The sequence below is a fragment of the Eimeria tenella genome, genomic scaffold, assembly GCF_000499545.2.
Source record: "Eimeria tenella Houghton genomic scaffold, Eth_scaff32, whole genome shotgun sequence".
NCBI lineage: Eukaryota > Apicomplexa > Conoidasida > Eucoccidiorida > Eimeriidae > Eimeria > Eimeria tenella.
The window spans coordinates 243,983-261,135 of NW_013543049.1; the positions used below are offsets into that span (position 1 = coordinate 243,983).

The 17,153-nt window shown below is 46.3% G+C and overlaps 5 protein-coding genes across 5 annotated transcripts in view; 2 read left to right on the plus strand and 3 right to left on the minus strand.

The window, feature by feature from the left end:
• ETH_00006220 (uncharacterized protein) overlaps window positions 1-986 on the plus strand; it is a gene marked incomplete at both ends in the record, with an annotated part of 2,276 nt that extends 1,290 nt beyond the window's left edge. Inside the window, one exon of the mRNA XM_013376179.1 lies at window positions 570-986. Within this exon, the coding sequence (XP_013231633.1) occupies window positions 570-986 (417 nt within the window). The remainder of the gene's footprint in view (window positions 1-569) is intronic.
• An 802-nt stretch (window positions 987-1,788) lies between these two features.
• Window positions 1,789-3,441, minus strand: ETH_00006225 (uncharacterized protein; the record flags this gene model as incomplete). The annotated part of the gene is made up of 4 exons (XM_013376180.1): window positions 1,789-1,867; window positions 2,122-2,255; window positions 2,424-2,496; window positions 2,696-3,441. The coding sequence occupies 4 exons, from the start codon at window positions 3,439-3,441 to the stop codon at window positions 1,789-1,791; spliced, it is 1,032 nt and encodes a 343-aa protein (XP_013231634.1).
• Window positions 3,442-4,996: 1,555 nt separating this feature from the next.
• On the minus strand, window positions 4,997-6,667 carry ETH_00006230 (uncharacterized protein; the record flags this gene model as incomplete). The annotated part of the gene is made up of 2 exons (XM_013376181.1): window positions 4,997-6,145; window positions 6,491-6,667. The coding sequence occupies 2 exons, from the start codon at window positions 6,665-6,667 to the stop codon at window positions 4,997-4,999; spliced, it is 1,326 nt and encodes a 441-aa protein (XP_013231635.1).
• A 2,892-nt stretch (window positions 6,668-9,559) lies between these two features.
• ETH_00006235 (SNARE domain-containing protein, putative) lies at window positions 9,560-13,963 on the minus strand (the record flags this gene model as incomplete). The annotated part of the gene is made up of 10 exons (XM_013376182.1): window positions 9,560-9,635; window positions 9,965-10,065; window positions 10,561-10,620; window positions 11,125-11,164; window positions 11,877-11,941; window positions 12,131-12,289; window positions 12,469-12,574; window positions 13,275-13,384; window positions 13,589-13,665; window positions 13,885-13,963. The coding sequence occupies 10 exons, from the start codon at window positions 13,961-13,963 to the stop codon at window positions 9,560-9,562; spliced, it is 873 nt and encodes a 290-aa protein (XP_013231636.1).
• A 1,070-nt stretch (window positions 13,964-15,033) lies between these two features.
• ETH_00006240 (uncharacterized protein) lies at window positions 15,034-16,988 on the plus strand (the record flags this gene model as incomplete). The annotated part of the gene is made up of 4 exons (XM_013376183.1): window positions 15,034-15,206; window positions 15,713-15,866; window positions 16,227-16,400; window positions 16,803-16,988. The coding sequence occupies 4 exons, from the start codon at window positions 15,034-15,036 to the stop codon at window positions 16,986-16,988; spliced, it is 687 nt and encodes a 228-aa protein (XP_013231637.1).
• Between the last annotated feature and the right edge of the window lie 165 nt (window positions 16,989-17,153).

The following is a 17,153-nucleotide window of genomic DNA, read 5'->3' on the forward strand; positions in this document are numbered from 1 at the left end:
TTACTTTTAATAAAAATAAAAATTCTCTTTTTGCAAATCTCTTCGGACTTCCCGTCCTGGTGGAGATACACCCCAGCTCCGGACACTGCCTCGCCCTAGTCTCCCTCGCGGGCGTCCCCCTCGTCGAAAAGGTGGTGGTGGTGGTGCTGCTGCTGCTGCAATGCTGCTGCTGCTGCAATGCTGCTGCTGTTGCAATGCTGCTGCTGCTGCAATGCTGCTGCTGCTGCAATGCTGCTGCAATGCTGCTGCTGCTGCTGTGGCGGTTGCTGATGCTTCTGATGCGCTGCTGCTGGTGATGATGCTACTCATGGTGATCTGCAACAGCAGCAGCAGCAGCAAAAGCAGCAGCTGCTGCTGCGGGGGCTCTGTCTTGCTGCTGATTTGTTCTGCATTATTGTCTACTCCTATTCTTATTAAGTGTTCCTGCCTGCTGCTGCGGCTGCTGCGTTTGGTGCTGTTTCTCCTCCTGTTACTGCTGCTGCTGTTGTGTTGCTGCGGCTCTTACTGCTGCTGTAGCTGTTGCTCGGTTAATTTTGCTGCTGCTGCTGCTGTTGCTGCTGCTGCTGCAGTACCACGACAGAGGGCGGCGCGTGGCGAACGGCGTGGCGATCGCAATTGACGAACCTGCTGCCCCAGAAGCAGCTTCTGCTGCTGCTGCACCTGCTGCTGCTGCTGCTGCTGCTGCACCTGCTGCTGCTGCTGCTTCAAATACATCCTTGCGTTTATTTATAACTGGCAAAGAATGGCCAGCAATTGCCTTAGTAAAGTTAAGGCGAATATACCAAAACGAAGATATCGAATTCGGGAGAACGGGGGGCCCCTGGGGGGGCCCCTGGGGGCCCCCCTTGGGGGCCCCTGGGGGGCCCCACTGTCCTGAAAATGAAGAAGACCCGAAAAAGAAAAAAGCATTTATGCACGTTAAGTCCTTTAAGGAGTTGAGGAGGAAGCTGCCGAACTTCCTTGCCACGCAGAGAATGAGGTGGTAGCAGCAGCAGCAGCAGCTGATGCTGCTGCTGCAGCGATACTGCTGCTGCAGCGATACTGCTGCTGATGCAACAGCAGCAGCTCCAGTGATGCAGCAGCTGCTGCTGCTTCTGCGCACCACGTAGTTGCCGCTTCACACGTGGAAAACAGCGCTGATTCAGCAACAGCTGCTGCAGCAGCAGCAGCTGCTGCAACAGCAGCAGCTGCAGCAGCAGCTAATTGAATTGTGTGCCTCTTACGATGTACAGCTAGAGTGTTTGGAAAAGAACTGCTTCTAAGTTGTGCGTTTAGGCTATGCTGGAAATACCAAATAAAGAAGAAAATAAAAAGTTAGAATAAATAAAAAAAGTTGTTTTGTTTTCACATTTGAATCTGCACATTGTGGAGGTCTTTCCATTAAGTGGAAGCCAAATAGACACAGCCAGCAGTTGAGGTGTACATACACTGCAAAAGGACGCAGAGGGGGCCAAGGGAAGCAGCAGCAAAATAAAAGGCCGAAGAAAAAAGGCAGACGCAGCAAAGACCCCTCATGCTGCAGCAACAGCAGCAGCAGCGGCTGCACCAGCAGGAGCAAAAACAACGGCAGCAAGCAACAGCTGCAGCAACAACAGCCGCAGCAACAACAGCTGCAGCAACCACAGCTGCGGCAACAACAGCTGCAGCAGGAACACAGCTGCAGCAAGAGCCACAACGGATGGCGGCGCACTGGCGAGAGGGGGAGGATCAGCAGCAGATTCCCCTGCTGCTGCTGCTGGCTGCAGCAGCAGCTGCTGCTGCTGCAGCCTTCCTGCTGCGTGCTGCTGCTCAAGACGAAGAGGGCTGCTGGGCTGCTGGCGCTTCTTCGCGTTTTCTCCGCAAGAGAAATTCGCTGTAGGGGTCGTGTCTGCGCAAAGGCGAGAAGGCGGGAGAAAAGGAAATTCAAAACAAGCCAGGGGCAAAGCCAATTCAAATTCGAAATGGAAAAGACGCAAGAGAAAAGAGTTGAAGCCCCAGAGGGCAAGGAAAACCTCTTTTAGGGTTTTAACTATGGATAGAGGAAGCTGGGAAACTAGGGTTTACGGGGGAGGGTTTGGCTGGCTGAGGCGTCCGCGCCTCTAGGGTTTAGGGTTTGGGTTTGTGTAGGGTTTGGGCCTTTACTTTCCGGGGAGCGAAAGTTTTGCGAAGTGCACCCATCCCTTGCTCATGTTGATGTCCAAGTCCAGCACCAATTGCTGAACTGTCAAACATTTGTCGGGCGAAGCTTCCACGAGGGAGCGGATGAGCGCTCGGAACTGCAGATACACCCGGCGCACTCTGGGGTGTATAGGCAGCTCGCCGGCGCGCCGACGGAAAGTGGAAAGCAGAGCGATCTGGTCCTCTTTAGGGGCACTTGGATTATTTCGCGGGGAAGTCTGCAGCATTTTGCGATTTATTTTCGATTCTAGTGGGAAATAACGCACTTGCTGCGCATTTCTCTTGTGGATCGCCTTCTCCTCCTTCGTCGAGCCGTACAACTCGCCCCAGTAGATGACTCTGAGCAGCCCTCAGCACTCCGCGCACACGCCGCGAACTCCACAGCTATCCGCAAAGACCAAACTCTCAAACTAACCCCCCAGCCACTCGACCTCAGTGCAGAATCGAGCAGCAGCGCCGCTCGAAGCAGCCCCGCTGCAGCCCCCCTAGCGGCGCGGCTTCCAACTCGCCGCTCTCCAGTTCAAGTCTTTCTCCTCACCTGTAGTCGTGGCCGTCGTCGCTGCTCATGCGCGCCCCGTAGATCAGCCCCACGCCGTGGCGGTTCGGCCTCGGCAGCTCCAGCACTTGGTGCCGCAGCCGGTGCAGCGTGTTCCGCGCAGCGATGCTTCTTTCCAGCGCCAGCAGCGGGGCCTCCTCGCTGCACGGCAGCAGCGGCGGCGGGCTCGAACCCGCCGCCGGGGCCACCCCTGCGGGCCCCCCTGGGGGCCCCCCTGGGGGCCCCCCTGGGGCCCCCGAGGGGGCCCCCAGGGCGGGGCCCAGCGGGGGGCCGAGGCGGGCGGCGCAGCAGCTGGCGGCGCGACGGGGGCCCCTGAGACGCTTGTGCGGCGGGGGACAGGTGCAGGCGCCCCTTTGATGCTGCTGCTGCAGCTGCAGCTGCTGCTGCTGCTGCTGCTGCTGCTGCCTGGCCAGCGTCAGCCGCTCCCTGTGTTGGCGCACAAGAGCCTCTGCTGTCTCCCTGGGGGGCAGCAGCAGCAGCGTCGAGGGGTCAACAAAGTTGAGAAAGGTTTCGGCCCTCAGTGGCAGCCTGTCCGTCTCCTCAGGGCCTGGGGGGCCCCCCGGGGGGACCCCAGGGGGGCCCCCCGGGGCGTCGCCCGCCCGGCTGAGTTCTGGGTCTCGTTCTGCTGCTGCTGCTGCCTCGCTAGACATGGAGCTGCTGCTGCTGCTGCATGTCTGTTGTGGGGTGTCGAGGGCCGCCAGGGGCTGCTGCTTGGTTTGCTTGGCCATCTCCGGGTGTACGTACACCTCAGCGAGCCGCGAGCTCGAAGACCTCCGCAGTCCTCCGAAGCTGCGCAGCTTTACCTGCGGGGGGGGGCGCGGGGCAGCATGGGGGGAGGTTTTGCTTGGGAGAAAAGTTGAACTAAACCCTAAACCCTTAATCCTAGACCCTAAACCCTAAACCCTGGTCCGAATCCCTGGCACAGTCCCGAGCCGCGAAGCCGCAGAAGCCTGCGAGGCTCCGGCGCAGAAGAGCGGCCGCGGAAAGACCGGAAGAAGGGGCGGAAAGGCAAAGACGAAAAGACGGAATTCAAGTTGGGAGCTGCAGTCGGCAGCAGCGGGAGGCTGCGAAGAGCAGCTTCGAGGCCTCCAGAAGCAGCAGAAAGCCTAAAAAGGGAAAAAGTATTTCAAATTTTCTGAAAAGAAAAAGAAATCGTCGCAGGAAAGCGAAGTTCCCCTCCAGGGCTTTCCTGGCAGTAGTAGGCAGTGGTGGAGCGGTGGGAGGGGGGTCGCTGCCGAGCGGCTCCCGCGCGTCTTCCCGCTAAATATATCTTTTTTTCGCTTTTATTTGCACAAATATACTTTTAAACGGACTTACGAGTTAAATCTCGGAGAAAACGCCGGAGCCGACGGACGCGCTGCACTGCTTCTGGTTCCTGGGGGGCCACAGCCACTCCTGGGAGGCCGCTGCTGCTCACGCAGTCAAGATGAAGATCAAATACACGGATTCGCGTGCAAGTTGAAAATAAAATATATTTTTAGCATTAAATTCGAAGAAAGTCATTCCTGGGCTCCGGTTTAGGAGGAAATGGAGGCTTGGGCGCGAGCAGTTGCTGGCCGTCGCGCACTCAGTCAAAATAGGAAGCTGAATCGACACTTATCAAAGATGTAATAGTCTTAACTGCCTCAACACAAGTTGATTACGCCAATTTCAGTCTTTTTTCAGACAGACAACTCAAGACAAATTAAACGCCAAAATTTGAACATCGCTTTGCAACAAAAAATGAAGTGACGAACTGCAGGCGCTGCGACTTGCAATTGACGCCGGAGGTGTCTAGACAGCTGACGGGAATTGCAACTGCAGCGAATTCCGGGAAATCTGAATAAATTCAGTTTTCTTGGAATTCGCGGGGAAGCAGGAGCAAACAAAAGCCACTCAGCAACTCTGAATCAAATTTATTGCCTCGAGATGGATTTAAACTACATTTTCTTTTTCTACTTGCTTCCCGCAGAACTTGAATTTTTGAAAAGAGCTGGAAAGCGGGGGAAAGCGACGAGGAAATGGACCAAATCGCCGGGAGGCAAATGGTGTAATACGAAAGAAAGAATTGAATTATTGCAAAGTTCTTGCTGAGTTCTCGCAAAGAGGAAAGATTGTTTTCTAAAAACCTGAATTTCCTCTTCACGAGTGAGGAAATGAAGACTAAAGATGAAGGGTTTCCGCCCTTTAAGTGTGCCTTTGCTGCAAAGAGCATTCGAAATGGAAATTAATTCTAAATTATCCTAATTTAATTCAAGAAAAAGAAATTCTTCAAGTGCAGCAATTCATACACTACAGTTTCCACTACTTCTCTTCCCGCTGCTGCTGCTGCTGCTGCTCCGGTGACTGCGCAGGCTCGGCCTGCTGCTCTGCTTCCTCTGCCACATTTACGGTCTTTTCCGTTCCCGCCGCTGCTGCTTCTGCTGCTGCTGCTGCTGCTTTTCGCTCTGTGGGCTCTGCAGCAGCAGCAGCAGCACGTTCGGCTTCTGGGGAGGCGGCGGAGCTTCGCGTTGCTTCTAGGAAGGCATTTGTGCTTGCTGCTGCAGCAGCAGCTTCTGCTGCTCCTGCTTCTTCGGAATTCCTCTCTCTCTCCTCTTTTGCTTTTTTTGCTGCTGCTGCTGCTTCTGCCGTACGTTGGCTGTCTGCTCTTTGTTGCTGCTGCTCTTCTCTCTCACGTTCTCTTCGCTGCTGTTGCTCTTCTCTCTCCTGCTGCTGCTGCTCTTCCCTCTCTCTTTCTTGCTGCTGATCTTCCCTCTCCCTCTCTCTTTCTTGCTGCTGATCTTCCCTCTCCCTCTCTCTTTGCTGCTGCTGCTCCTCCCTCTCCCTCTGTTTCTGCTGCTGCTGCTGTTCCTTCTCTTTCTGCTGCTGCTGCTGTTCCTTCTCTTTCTGCTGCTGCTGCTGTTCCTTCTCTTTCTGCTGCTGCTTCTGTTCCTTCTCTTTCTGCTGCTGCTTCTGCTCCTTCTCTCTTTGCTGCTGCTGCTGTTCCTTCTCTCTTTGCTGCTGCTGCTGTTCCTTCTCTCTTTGCTGCTGCTGCTGTTCCTTCTCTCTTTGCTGCTGCTGCTGTTCCTTCTCTCTTTGCTGCTGCTGCTGTTCCTTCTCTCTTTGCTGCTGCTGCTGTTCCTTCTCTCTTTGCTGCTGCTGCTGTTCCTTCTCTCTTTGCTGCTGCTGCTGTTCCTTCTCTTTTTGCTGCTGCTGTTGCTCTCTCTCCCTCTCTCTTTCGGGCGCTTCTACATAACGCTGCTGCGCTGCATCTGCTGCTGCTTGAGCTGCTGCTCCTTCAACTACAGTTCGTCGCTGCTGCTGCTCTTCTGCTGCTTGTTGCTGCTCCTCTGAAGCCTCTTGCGGCTCCTTTGCTGCAGTCTCTGCTGCTGCTGCTGGTGTTCTCTTTTCCCTGCGGCTCTGTTGTCCGGGGGAGGGGCGTGTGGGGGGCGCCGCGGCCCTGTCTCCGGGTGTCTGTACAGCGCAGCACGGAATTCGCAAAATTCAAAATCGGAAAAAACTCTCATTCGAGGCGCTTTAAGGCCTCCAAATGAAGCAAAACAAGTTTAAAACAACTTAATGCATTTATTAAACTGAAATAAAAGAAGAAAAGAAGTCGAAGTGCCCATTTGCCAGCGTTTGAGACGAAGTGATTCGACATTCTGCACGAGAGCAAAGCGAACATTTAAAGTCTTTCTACACGTTCTATTCCGCATTAATTTTGCCGAATTAATTCAAATGAAGAGTATTTCAGTCGAAAAGAGAAGAAAACTGGAGAAGTTGAGAAAGTTTGCAAGTTTTGCAAGTCGAAGAGCTTACCTCCCTGTCGAAGGGCCAGCCCGGCAAGACTGCGTAGAAGGGAAGAGAAATGGCTCTTCCGATATCCGTCAAAGTGCTGGTGAGAATATCCAGAGGAGATTGTGCAGCGGCGAATTGGGTGGGGGTAGCGAGCAGCAGCGCCCCCGTGGGCAGAACCAGAAAGCTGAACCGCACCATTTTGGCGCCGATCTGCCGCGATCCGGGCTGCTAATCGCGCGTTAGAGGGAGAAATGAATGGAAAATGCAATTTGGAGGACAAGGGGCAAAGAATTTGAAGAAAAAAGAAGGAAATTCGGCGGAAAACGAAGCTGAAGAGAGCGTCCGACGAGGAGTGGAGTTGAGTACGTACGGCGAGCTCGGCGCACGCGAAAGGGATCTGAAAACCCGGAAAATGAGACAATTCTTTGATGAGATTTCGCCAAAATGCAAAATTAAATAAATGGTTGAGAAGTTTCTCCATTTGATCCGCCGTTTCCCTCAAAACGCGCGTCCGAGCAGCAGGTGCTGCAGCAGCAGCAGCAGCGCTGGGCAACGGACTGACACCCGGTGACCCGCACAGCGCAACCCTCGCCGTCTATTTCATGATTTCTTCGCTTCTTTTTGTTATTTTGCAAATTCAAATAAAAAATTAATCAAATTTAATTCATTTGTTCCATTTTTAACTCCAAAACTCCTTTTTTCACCCCAAATCCGCTGCGATCCGCCGCAATCCCGAACCGCCAACGCACCACTGGACTCCGCTCCCTGACAGTCCTTTTGGTGAATGCAAATCATCTCAATAACAAAAAATAAAACAAAATATCATTAAATCCTTTTTAAATTAGAAACGAAGAAAAAGAAAAGTCCACAGGTTCATTTACTTGCACCTTCCTATCACTTCCCGTCGTTTCTCGGGTTGTCTCCTCTTGTTGTTCATATTTGCAACTATTCAACAAAGTGAAAACTCATAAATTGAATTCTTCTTTTAAATTTGCATTTAACTAATTCTTTTAAATGCCAATTTGTCCACTTTTTGGTAATTTTTCCCGCGCCCAAATTGAACTAACACAAATTCAACAAGCGCTTCAGTGCTCCAAACCTAAACCCTAAACCCTAAACCCTGGAAGGTTGTCAGCAAAAGCTGGGAAAACCTGGGGCTGAAATACGCAAAAGAATCGGAAATGAATAATTAGTGCTCTGATTTATTTCTTTTTTCTAGTTGTTTCTCGGCGTGGGTTGTACATACACCCCACGGACTTGGGCAGAATTTGCAAATTAGATATTTACGACTTTGTAGAAGACATTTAAATGCTTTTAAGTGCATTTAAATGTCTTCTACAAGCTCACAAATAAAATTAAATGCATTTAAATGCATTTAAATGCACTTAAATTTATTCACGACTTTGCAAATTTGCATTTAATATGAATCTGAGTATTATTATTTTCCCCATATGGAAATTTACTCAGCAAGGCTGCAGATGAAGTTTTCATTTATTCGATTTTATTATTTTTAAACACTTCCTTTCCCCTTTATATAGATAAAGAAATGAAACAAATACAAAGAAATTAATTAGACTAAAAGGAAATACAAAAAAGCAAAAAGAGACATTTAACACTTTCGCTAGTTTAAAATGAAAGTCAACTGGCTCTGCTGCTGCTGCTGCTGCTGCAGCTTCCGTTGCTGCTGCTGCAGTCGTCGCCGCCGCCGCAGCTGCTGCTGCCGCTGCTGCTGCTGCTGCAGCGGCCTAAAAGGAGCCAAAGATTACAGAAAAAAACGCTGAGCAATGAATTTTTGCTGCTGCTGCAGTTGCAGCTGCTGCCGCTGCTGCTGCTGCTTTGATTCGCTGCTTCCATATTGAGGTGTACATACACCTCAGCAGAAGCTGCCGAGCGCACAATTGACATAATGCACTGAAAAACACCTCAGCAGCTTGCTGCAGCTGCAGCAGCAGGGATTGCTGCAGCAGTTGCAGTTGCTGCTGCAGTCATAAATGCTGCTTCAGTTGCAGTTGCTGCTGCAGTCGCAGTCGCTGCTGCAGCAGTTGCTGCTGCTTGTGCTGCTGCTGCGAGTGCAGCAGCAACAGGAAATCGCGCTAGAAAGAACAGAGACGCAACAAAGAGCAGCAGCAGCAGCAGCAGCAGCAAGGGCGCATCTAGACGCCGCATGAACACTCAAATAAGCAGCAGCTGATCTTTGAATACATATTTATTTGACAATAAATATATTTATTTATTTTTATTCTTTATTCCTTTGTGCTGCTGTTGTGTCTCCAGTGGCTAGGGAGGCGGCAGTTGCGGCTTGAAAGCTGCTGCTAATTCTGCTGCGTTTTTTGCTGCTGCTGCAGCAGCAGGGGCATAGAGCAGCTGCAGCCGGTCTGCTGCTGCTGCTGCCGGTGCTGCTGCTGCCGCTGGGGCTTCTGCTGCTGCTGGCGCGTCAGCAGCAGCAGCAGCAGCAGCAGCAGCGCTGCTGCGGCTCTCAACTGAAGCCACAGCAAGAGGCTCCGTGCCAGCAGCAGTTGGATGCAAAAAAGAGAAAATAGAAAAAATGTTTAAAGAATATAAAATCAAAAATAATAAAACGAAAATGAACAGAGTCAGGAAGCACCGTCTGCAGCAGCCCACGCCCCAAAACAGCAGCAGCAGCAGCAGCAGCAGCAGCAGAAGCAGAAATGGTGAGTAAAAGAAGAGCAGCAAACCATTCTGGGAATAAATTAATAATGAATTGAAAGGAATTGCCAATGAAAGGGCCCATGACTTGAGTGTACATACACCCCATCAAATGCACTTTATATATTTTTAAAAAGCAAAAGTGGAAATTAAATTGAATTAAATTAAATTAAAATTAAAATTACAATGAAGAAAAATAAAATTAAAATAGAAATTTGAAAACAAAAATAAGTAAAATTGAAACTTCTAGAAATCGAAAAATGCAATTTAAAAACGACAAAAAGAAATTTAAAAACGCCTAAAAGCGAATTAATAAATAAATAAACAAATGAAAAACAAATAAATAATAATAAATAAATATATAATAATGAATAAATGACAAATAAATAATAAATAAATAAATAAAAAGCTGAAACTTAAAAATTAAATAGGAGCTCCTTGCCTCTGCCTTGAGCGCTGCTGCCTTCGGCTCGCCTTCCGCAGCTCCATCGTAGCAGATCTAAAAATAAATAAATAAATAAATAAATTAAGTCAATTAATTAGTGAAATAATTAATTAATTAAAAAGAAACAATAAACATAGAAATAAATACTAGTAAATGGATGGAGATATGGATAAGTGAACAAGTAAACAAAAAAACAGAAGCAAACAAATGAATAAGATAATAAACAAAAAAGAAATAAAACAATAAAATACAATAAAGAATATGATAAATAGGAAGCAATAAAATAAATAAAAAGAAATGAAACAGATAAAGGGAAATAAAATGAATAAAAAGAAATAAAATAAACAAAAAGAAATAAAAAAAAGATCTTTTTAAAGACCCACTTGGAGTGGGCGTGGGCCTCCTGCATTTGCGTCTCAATGGAGTTAAGGGTTTCGCCTTGGGAGAAAATGAGATTTGCGAGGTCTTTGAAGATGCTGTTGGCCTGCAGCAGCAGCAAATATCGATATAAATTACAATTTAAATTAAACGTTTCATAATTCAAATTAAAATGAAACAAAAAGAATTCAAATTCGCAAAACTCGAACAGAAACCGACGCGAGCGCTCCCGGGCAAGCCGGGTGTACGTACACCCCAGCAACGTGCACCAAATCCAGTTCTAAGTGAAACGCCATTAAAAAGGAGTTCAATTGAAGGAATTACAAGATAAAATAAAATAAAATAACTAAAATGAATGAAATAAAATAATAAAATTGAAAAGGAAAAAAGAAACGAAATAAAACTGAAAAATTAGGGAGAGGAGCCGCCACTCAGCAAGTGGGAAATCCAGAAAGAAGCATTTAATTGGTTAATTTGAAAACAAATAAAAGGCATTTATAATTTGAAAACAAATAATAATTAATAAATATATTTCAAAATAAATGAAAAAGAAATAAAAATAAAAGAAATAAAAATGAAAAAGAATTCAAAAAGTTCCCACCTGAGAAACCTGGGCGTGGATTCGCCGAATGCCTTCATAACGGTCTTCAGTTACAGCTTGCTGAAATAAAAAGGAATTATTTAAATTTAATTAATTAAATATAACTTTAATTATTTTAAATTTAAACTTATCTTTAATACATATATTAAAGATTTATTTGAATTTACATTTAATCATTTCAAATATTCAATTCATTTATTTATATCGAAGGTTTATTTGAATATGGGTTTAAATTTAATTACTTTAAATGTATATATGAATTATTTAAATCTGTATTTAGTTCTTTTAATTAAATCTCTTTAAGTGCATACATATAAGGAATAAATTAAATTCAAATTTAATTCTTCTAAATCCCTTAAAATCCCACTTGGCCATCTTTTGCAACAAATCTCAAAATTCAGAAATTATGAAAATAAATTAAAATAAAGGAATAATAAATAAACAAATCCACAAATTTCAAAAGTAAATTAAAATAAAGAATAATAAATATATAAACTCCAAAATAATTAGAATAAAATAAATAAAAAATAAATGAATTAAATTTTAATTTTATTTTTTTCTTACAGACAGCAACGCGTCGTTCTCAGAGACGAAGTCAAACTCCCTGCGCACGCAAAAAATAAAATAAAAATAAAATAAAATAAGATAAATAAATTAATTAACTAAAATGAAAACAAATAAATAGAATGAAATAAAATGGATAAATATAAATAAAAGAATAAAACAAACACTAGATAAAAAAGATAAAATAGATAAATTGCAAATTGCGAAATAAAAGACATGTAAATGTAATTTAAAAAGATAAAAGAAATAAAGAGATTACTTATTTAATAACCTACAAACAAATGGAAATAATAAAAAACAGAAAAGGCAAAAAGGAAAATAAATAATAAACAAATTGAAGCAATTCAATTCTAAAGAAGTGATAAATAATAAACAGTAAAAGAAAAATGGAAAAAGAGAAACAATTAATGGTGAATAATAAACAACAAATAAAACAGTACTTAATAAGAATTAATCAACAATAATTACTAAACAGTAAACAATAAATAATAAGCAATAAACAAACAATAACAAATAATAACTAATAAATAATAAACAATGAATAAATAATAAGAAATAATTAAAAATTAGATAAAAAAGAAATAAATGATCTCTGGATTTCGAATGAAAGCCTGCTGAAGAACTGCGCGACTTAGCAAAACAAATCAAACAAATGGAACAGCCATTTTAATGAATTAAAAGGATTAAATTAATTAAATTAATTGATTTAGTTAATAATTAAATTAATTAATTAATTATTTTATTTAATTTACGCAATATCTCTGGAGTCTTCTGTGATGAACAAATTGTCGGTCTCGTCGCCGCCGTAGGCGCCGGCCTGAGGTGTACGTACACCTCAGAAAACGGGGGTGGAGAAAAGCGGGAAAGTTTTTTGCGGGAAAGAATTCATTTAAAACAAAACAGAAAAACAATTAAATTGATTATTTAACTAATTATTTAATTAATTGATATTATTTGAAACAATTTAATCCATTTATTTCCATTTTTTTGCCAATTTAATCCTCACATTTTCCATGTCCAGAATGACCTTGGAACTTTCCCCGTAACTCAACGGCCGGCTCTCCTCCCCTTGTGCTGCTGCTGCTGCTGCTGCTGCTGCTGCGGGGTTGTTTGTGCGCTCTGCAGCAAGACGGACTTGGTCAGACAAGTCCTGGACCCTTCGAATCTAAAAGAAAAGAGTTAAAGCAAAATCAAACCTAGGGTTTAGGGTTTAGGGTCTACTTCTGCTTGAAAATGCGCGAAAAGCTTTTCGAAAAGAAAGCTTACTAGGGTTTAGGGTTTAGGGTTAGGGTTTACGGCTTCTGGTTTAGAGCTAGGGTTTAGGGTCTAGGGTTTAGGGTTTACTTCTGCTTGAAAATGAGCAAAGAGCTTTTCAAAAAGAAATTTATCTCTTTGCTTTTCTATGGAGTCAATTTCTGCCTCGGCGGTTTGCTGCTGTTCCTGCAGCCATCTGCAGCAGCAGCAGCAGCAGCAACAGCAGCCGCAAATCTTTTAAATCGATTAAAAGTTTAAATAAATAAATAAATAGATAAAAAACAACAGACAAGTAAATAAATGAATGAATGAATTAGATAAATTGAATTTAAAAACAAACAAGTAAAATCCACGCCAAACCGACAGCTAAACCCTAAACCCTAAAACCTAAATCCTGAACCCTAAACCCTAAACCCTAGGTTCCGCACTCTGCAGCAACCAGAAAACCAGCCACAGCTAACACATCAGGAGGAAGCCCAAACCCTAAACCCAAAACCCTATACCCTAAACCCTAGATGTAAAACCCCAAACCCTAAACCCTAAACCCTAAACCCTAGATGTAAAACCCCAAACCCTAAACCCTAAACCCTAAACCCTAAACTCCAACTCAAAAGAACGCAACCACAAAATAAAGAGAAAGACAAACTCTACTACAAAATCCCACACCCTAAACCCCAAACCCTAAACCCCAAACCCTCCAAACCAACTCCAAACCCCAAACCCTAAACCCTAAACCCTAAACCCTAAACCCTTGCTCACGTTTGTTTCAATGCTCTGCAAGTTGCTTCGGATGGTCTGGATATTCGCTCTGACGATTGCATCGTAACTGCGGGGCCCTGAGGGGAATGCACAACCCTAAACCCTAAACCCTAAACCCTAAACCCTAATTGGCTCACGATTTGAAGGCGGTTTCAGTTTGCAAAATGACATCGAAAGTTTGCTTCAACTTGTCATGCAAAGACTCCACAATTCGGCGAGATATGAAGTTGCGGTTTAGATTCCGCAGCTGCGCCCACAAACCCTAAACCCTAAACCCTAAACCCTAAACCCTAAACCCTAAACCCTGGAGCGTGTCAAGGCCCAGCCCCCCAAAGAGCAGTTCGTAAAGCACTGGCAGCAGAGGCCTTACTGCTGCGCGCTGCAAACAACTCCCTGAATCCCAAACCCTAAACCCTAAACCCTAAACCCTAAACCCTAAACCCTTGCTCACGTTTGTTTCAATGCTCTGCAAGTTGCTTCGGATGGTCTGGATATTCGCTCTGACGATTGCATCGTAACTGCGGGGCCCTGAGGGGAATGCACAACCCTAAACCCTAAACCCTAAACCCTAAACCCTGTTATTCTTATTCCCCGGAGAGACTGCATGGCTTTGCTGTCTGGAACTTTGGAAAGGAGGCGACAAATGCGCAGCAGATCGGCAGCTAAACCCTAAACCCTAAACCCTAAGCGTTGAGCCCAAACCCTAAACCCTAAACCCTAAACCCTAAACCCTAAACCCTAGCTCACCCAAAGAGCGCAGGGCCTCCCTCTCGTCTACTAAAGGCTCTGTGCCCGGCAGCGGCGTAGGGCGAACGACGAAAGACATGCTGTACGTACACCTGAAGTTAGTTTGTTTTCTTTTTTCTTTTTTATTTAATTTAATTTAATTTTGTTTTATTTCTGGAGTTTGTTGTTTTATTTGTTTTTATTTTATTTAATTTCTGAACTTTGCTTTTCCTCTTTTGTTTTCTATTTCTTCTTTCTCTTCCGGTGTACCTCCACCTCCCCCGGGGCCGCTGGAAGGGCGCTAGGGCTTTGGGGTGTACGTACACCGCGGGCCCGCCAGCCCTAGACCCCAAACCCTAAACCCTACACCCTAAACCCTAAACCCTAAGCCCTCGGGGAGTCGGGGTGTGTGCTGCTGCTGCTGCAGCGCGCGGCGGGTCGGGAAGCAGCAAATGGAGTTGAGGGAAGAAAGCGGAGAGAGAAAGAAGGGCGTGAGGTGTCTGTACACCCTTGCAGAGAAAGCGCAGCAGCAGCCGAAGGCGACTTTGCATGCATCGGGGGTTTTCGGGGTTCGTTGAGGGGCTGGAGAATTGGAAAAAAGAAGAAAATGGAAAGAAATGAATTAAAAGGAGATTAAAAGGGGAAATAAAGAGCGAGAACCGGCGGAGAGAATAGCGAACGGCTGCGCGGCGCTGCGAGGCGGGCGGGGGCTTCTTCGCCGGCCTTTGACACGGAACTTATCTCCAAGAAGTGACAAATTGAATTTTAATTCAATTAAAAGAATTAATTTGCAAATTCCGACGCAGACAACGCCGCTGCAGGGCTGCAGGCAGCAGGCGCCGCAGCTGCTGCTGCTGCTGCAGCTCATCGGATCTGCAGCAACCCGCGGGAAACCAGCCACAAAATGCACTTGTCTTTCGCATTTTAGCCCATTATTCTGAATTTATCGACCAAAGTTCCCAAAATCCCGCAAAGATTCCTCGAAATTTGGATTTAAAATTGGGTTTCGGGGGGCGCGGAGCTGCGCCCATGTGACACCGCGAGGCGTACATACACCTGAATTCTGCGCGCGCGGTTTCTTGAATTTGCGCATTCAGTCTTCAGTTGTTCATTTTTTGGGTATTTTGCATCTTTTTTTCTCTTTTTCTGATCTTTTACTCCGGAATCACAATGAGTCCGCGATCCCGCTGCTTTTCCCTCCTGCTGCTGCTTTTTTCCTTCTTTTTTTCCCTTAAGATCCTCTTTTTCGCCGACTCCGCCGCTGCAATCATGTTTGACTTGCCTCCCCAGGCCCGCGAGTGCTTCTTCGTCAAGTGCTCCGACCAAGAATCCGAGATCACTGGGTGAGCAGCAGCTGCTGCAGCACTTCAACTGCAGCAGCAGCAGCAGCAGCTGCTGCTGCTGCTGCTATTGCAGCAGCAGATTCCAGCGGACCCGCTAATACCCGTCCTGCAACCGAGCAGCAGCAGCAGCAGCAGCAGGTGGAGTTCGGGCGCGGGACCAGCAGCTTTTTTTTTTTGATTTTGTGTTTTTTTGCACGCATATTCTGAGCTGCTGAAGAGTCCGCTGTCTTCTTCTAATTCATTTTTGATTTATATCCCTCTTGAACTTTCCTGCTGCTGCGGCTTCCCGCGCTGCTGCTGCTGCTGCTACTGCTGCTCCTTTCCTGATTTTCCTGCTGCTGCTGCTCCTTACCTGATTTTTCTGCTGCTGCTGCTGCTACTCCTGCTGTTGCCTCTGCTGCTGCGGCTTTCGTGGTGCTGCTGCTGTAGGCGCTCCTGCTCTTGTTCCCGCGGCTGCTGCTGCTGCACCTCTGCTGCTGCTGCTGCTGCTGCTGCTGCTGCTACAGGTCTTACCAGTCCTTCTTCGGAGACGGCAGCATAAGAGTCTCTGTGGAAGGGCCAGTGCCTTCCCATCGTGCTGCTGCTGCTGCTGCTGCGCAGCTGCCGCCGCTGACGCCGCTCTTTTCTTCTGTGGAGGAGACCGCGCAGCTGCATGCAAAGGTGCTTTTTATTTCTTTTTATTTTTTTTTCCTTTTTAATTATTTTTTCCTTTCATTCTTTTATTTCTTTTATTCTTTCCTTTTATTCTCTTTTTCTGCTTTTTTTCCGCTTTTTTCGACCCAAAAAACTCTAAAATTGAACATGCAGTTCTTGCTGCTGATGCCCGTGTCTCCATTATTTGCTGTTCTGTGTGCTGCTGCTGCTGCTGCTACTGTGTCTGCAACTACAATTATTATTATCATTATTAGATTTCCCATTATTATGCCCACAATTATGATGACTAATAATATCAATTGCCCTTATACGTGCGCTGTTGCTGCTGCTGCTGCTGCTGCTGCTGCTGCTGCTGCTGGTGCGCAGCTGCCTCTGCGAGGGGAGTACGCGGTGTGCGTGCGGAGTCTGTTGTCGTTTGAGCAAACAGTCACAATAGACTTTCATTTGCAAACTCAAGAAAAGAATTCTCATCCAAACCAACTTGCGCTCGAAGACGAGGCCCTCAAGCTCAAGGGACTCATGAACGAAGTCCTCCAAAAGGTAGCTGCAGCAGCAGCAGCAGCAGCAGCAGCGGGGTTGTAGGGGCAGCAGCGGGAGCAGCAGAGGTGTAGTAGTGGCAGCGGCAGCAGGAGTAGGGGAGTAGCAGCCGCAGCAGTTGTAGCAGCAGCGGCAGCAGAGGAGTGTAGTAGCAGCAGCAGCAGATGTAGCAACAGCAGCAGCAGCAGCAGCAACTGTAGCAGCAGCCGCAGATAGAAAGAAGCCGCCAGTAGTGTATTGGGGTGTAAAGCCGCATTTGAGAAGCAGCACATATCGGAAGAAAGCAGAATAACTTAAAGTGAATTATTTGAATTAAATTATTCGAATTGTTTGAATTGCATTATTTGAATTCATTAAATTGAATTGTTTGCATTAAATTGATTAAATTGTTTCAATTGCATTCAGGCGAATTCGCTGTTCGAGCAGCAGTCGCATGCAATGGTGCGGCTGGGGGTGCATGCGGAGCTGGGGGAGTCGACGCGGCGGCGGGCGACTTTGTGGAAATCGATTCAAATGGGCATGCAATTGGTGCTAACTGCGTTGCAAATATACTTTGTGAAGTCTTACTTCGAAGTTAAAACCATTGTGTGAAAACACGGCAGCAAAAACGAACAAAAATGACCCCAAACTCCGCCGACTGCGCGCCGCCGCGCCGCGCTTCGGGTGTACGTACACCCCTTGGGGTGTACGTGTACACCCACGGGGTGTACGTACACCTGGCTGCCGGCGAACTCGCGCCCCGGAAAACTCGCCAGA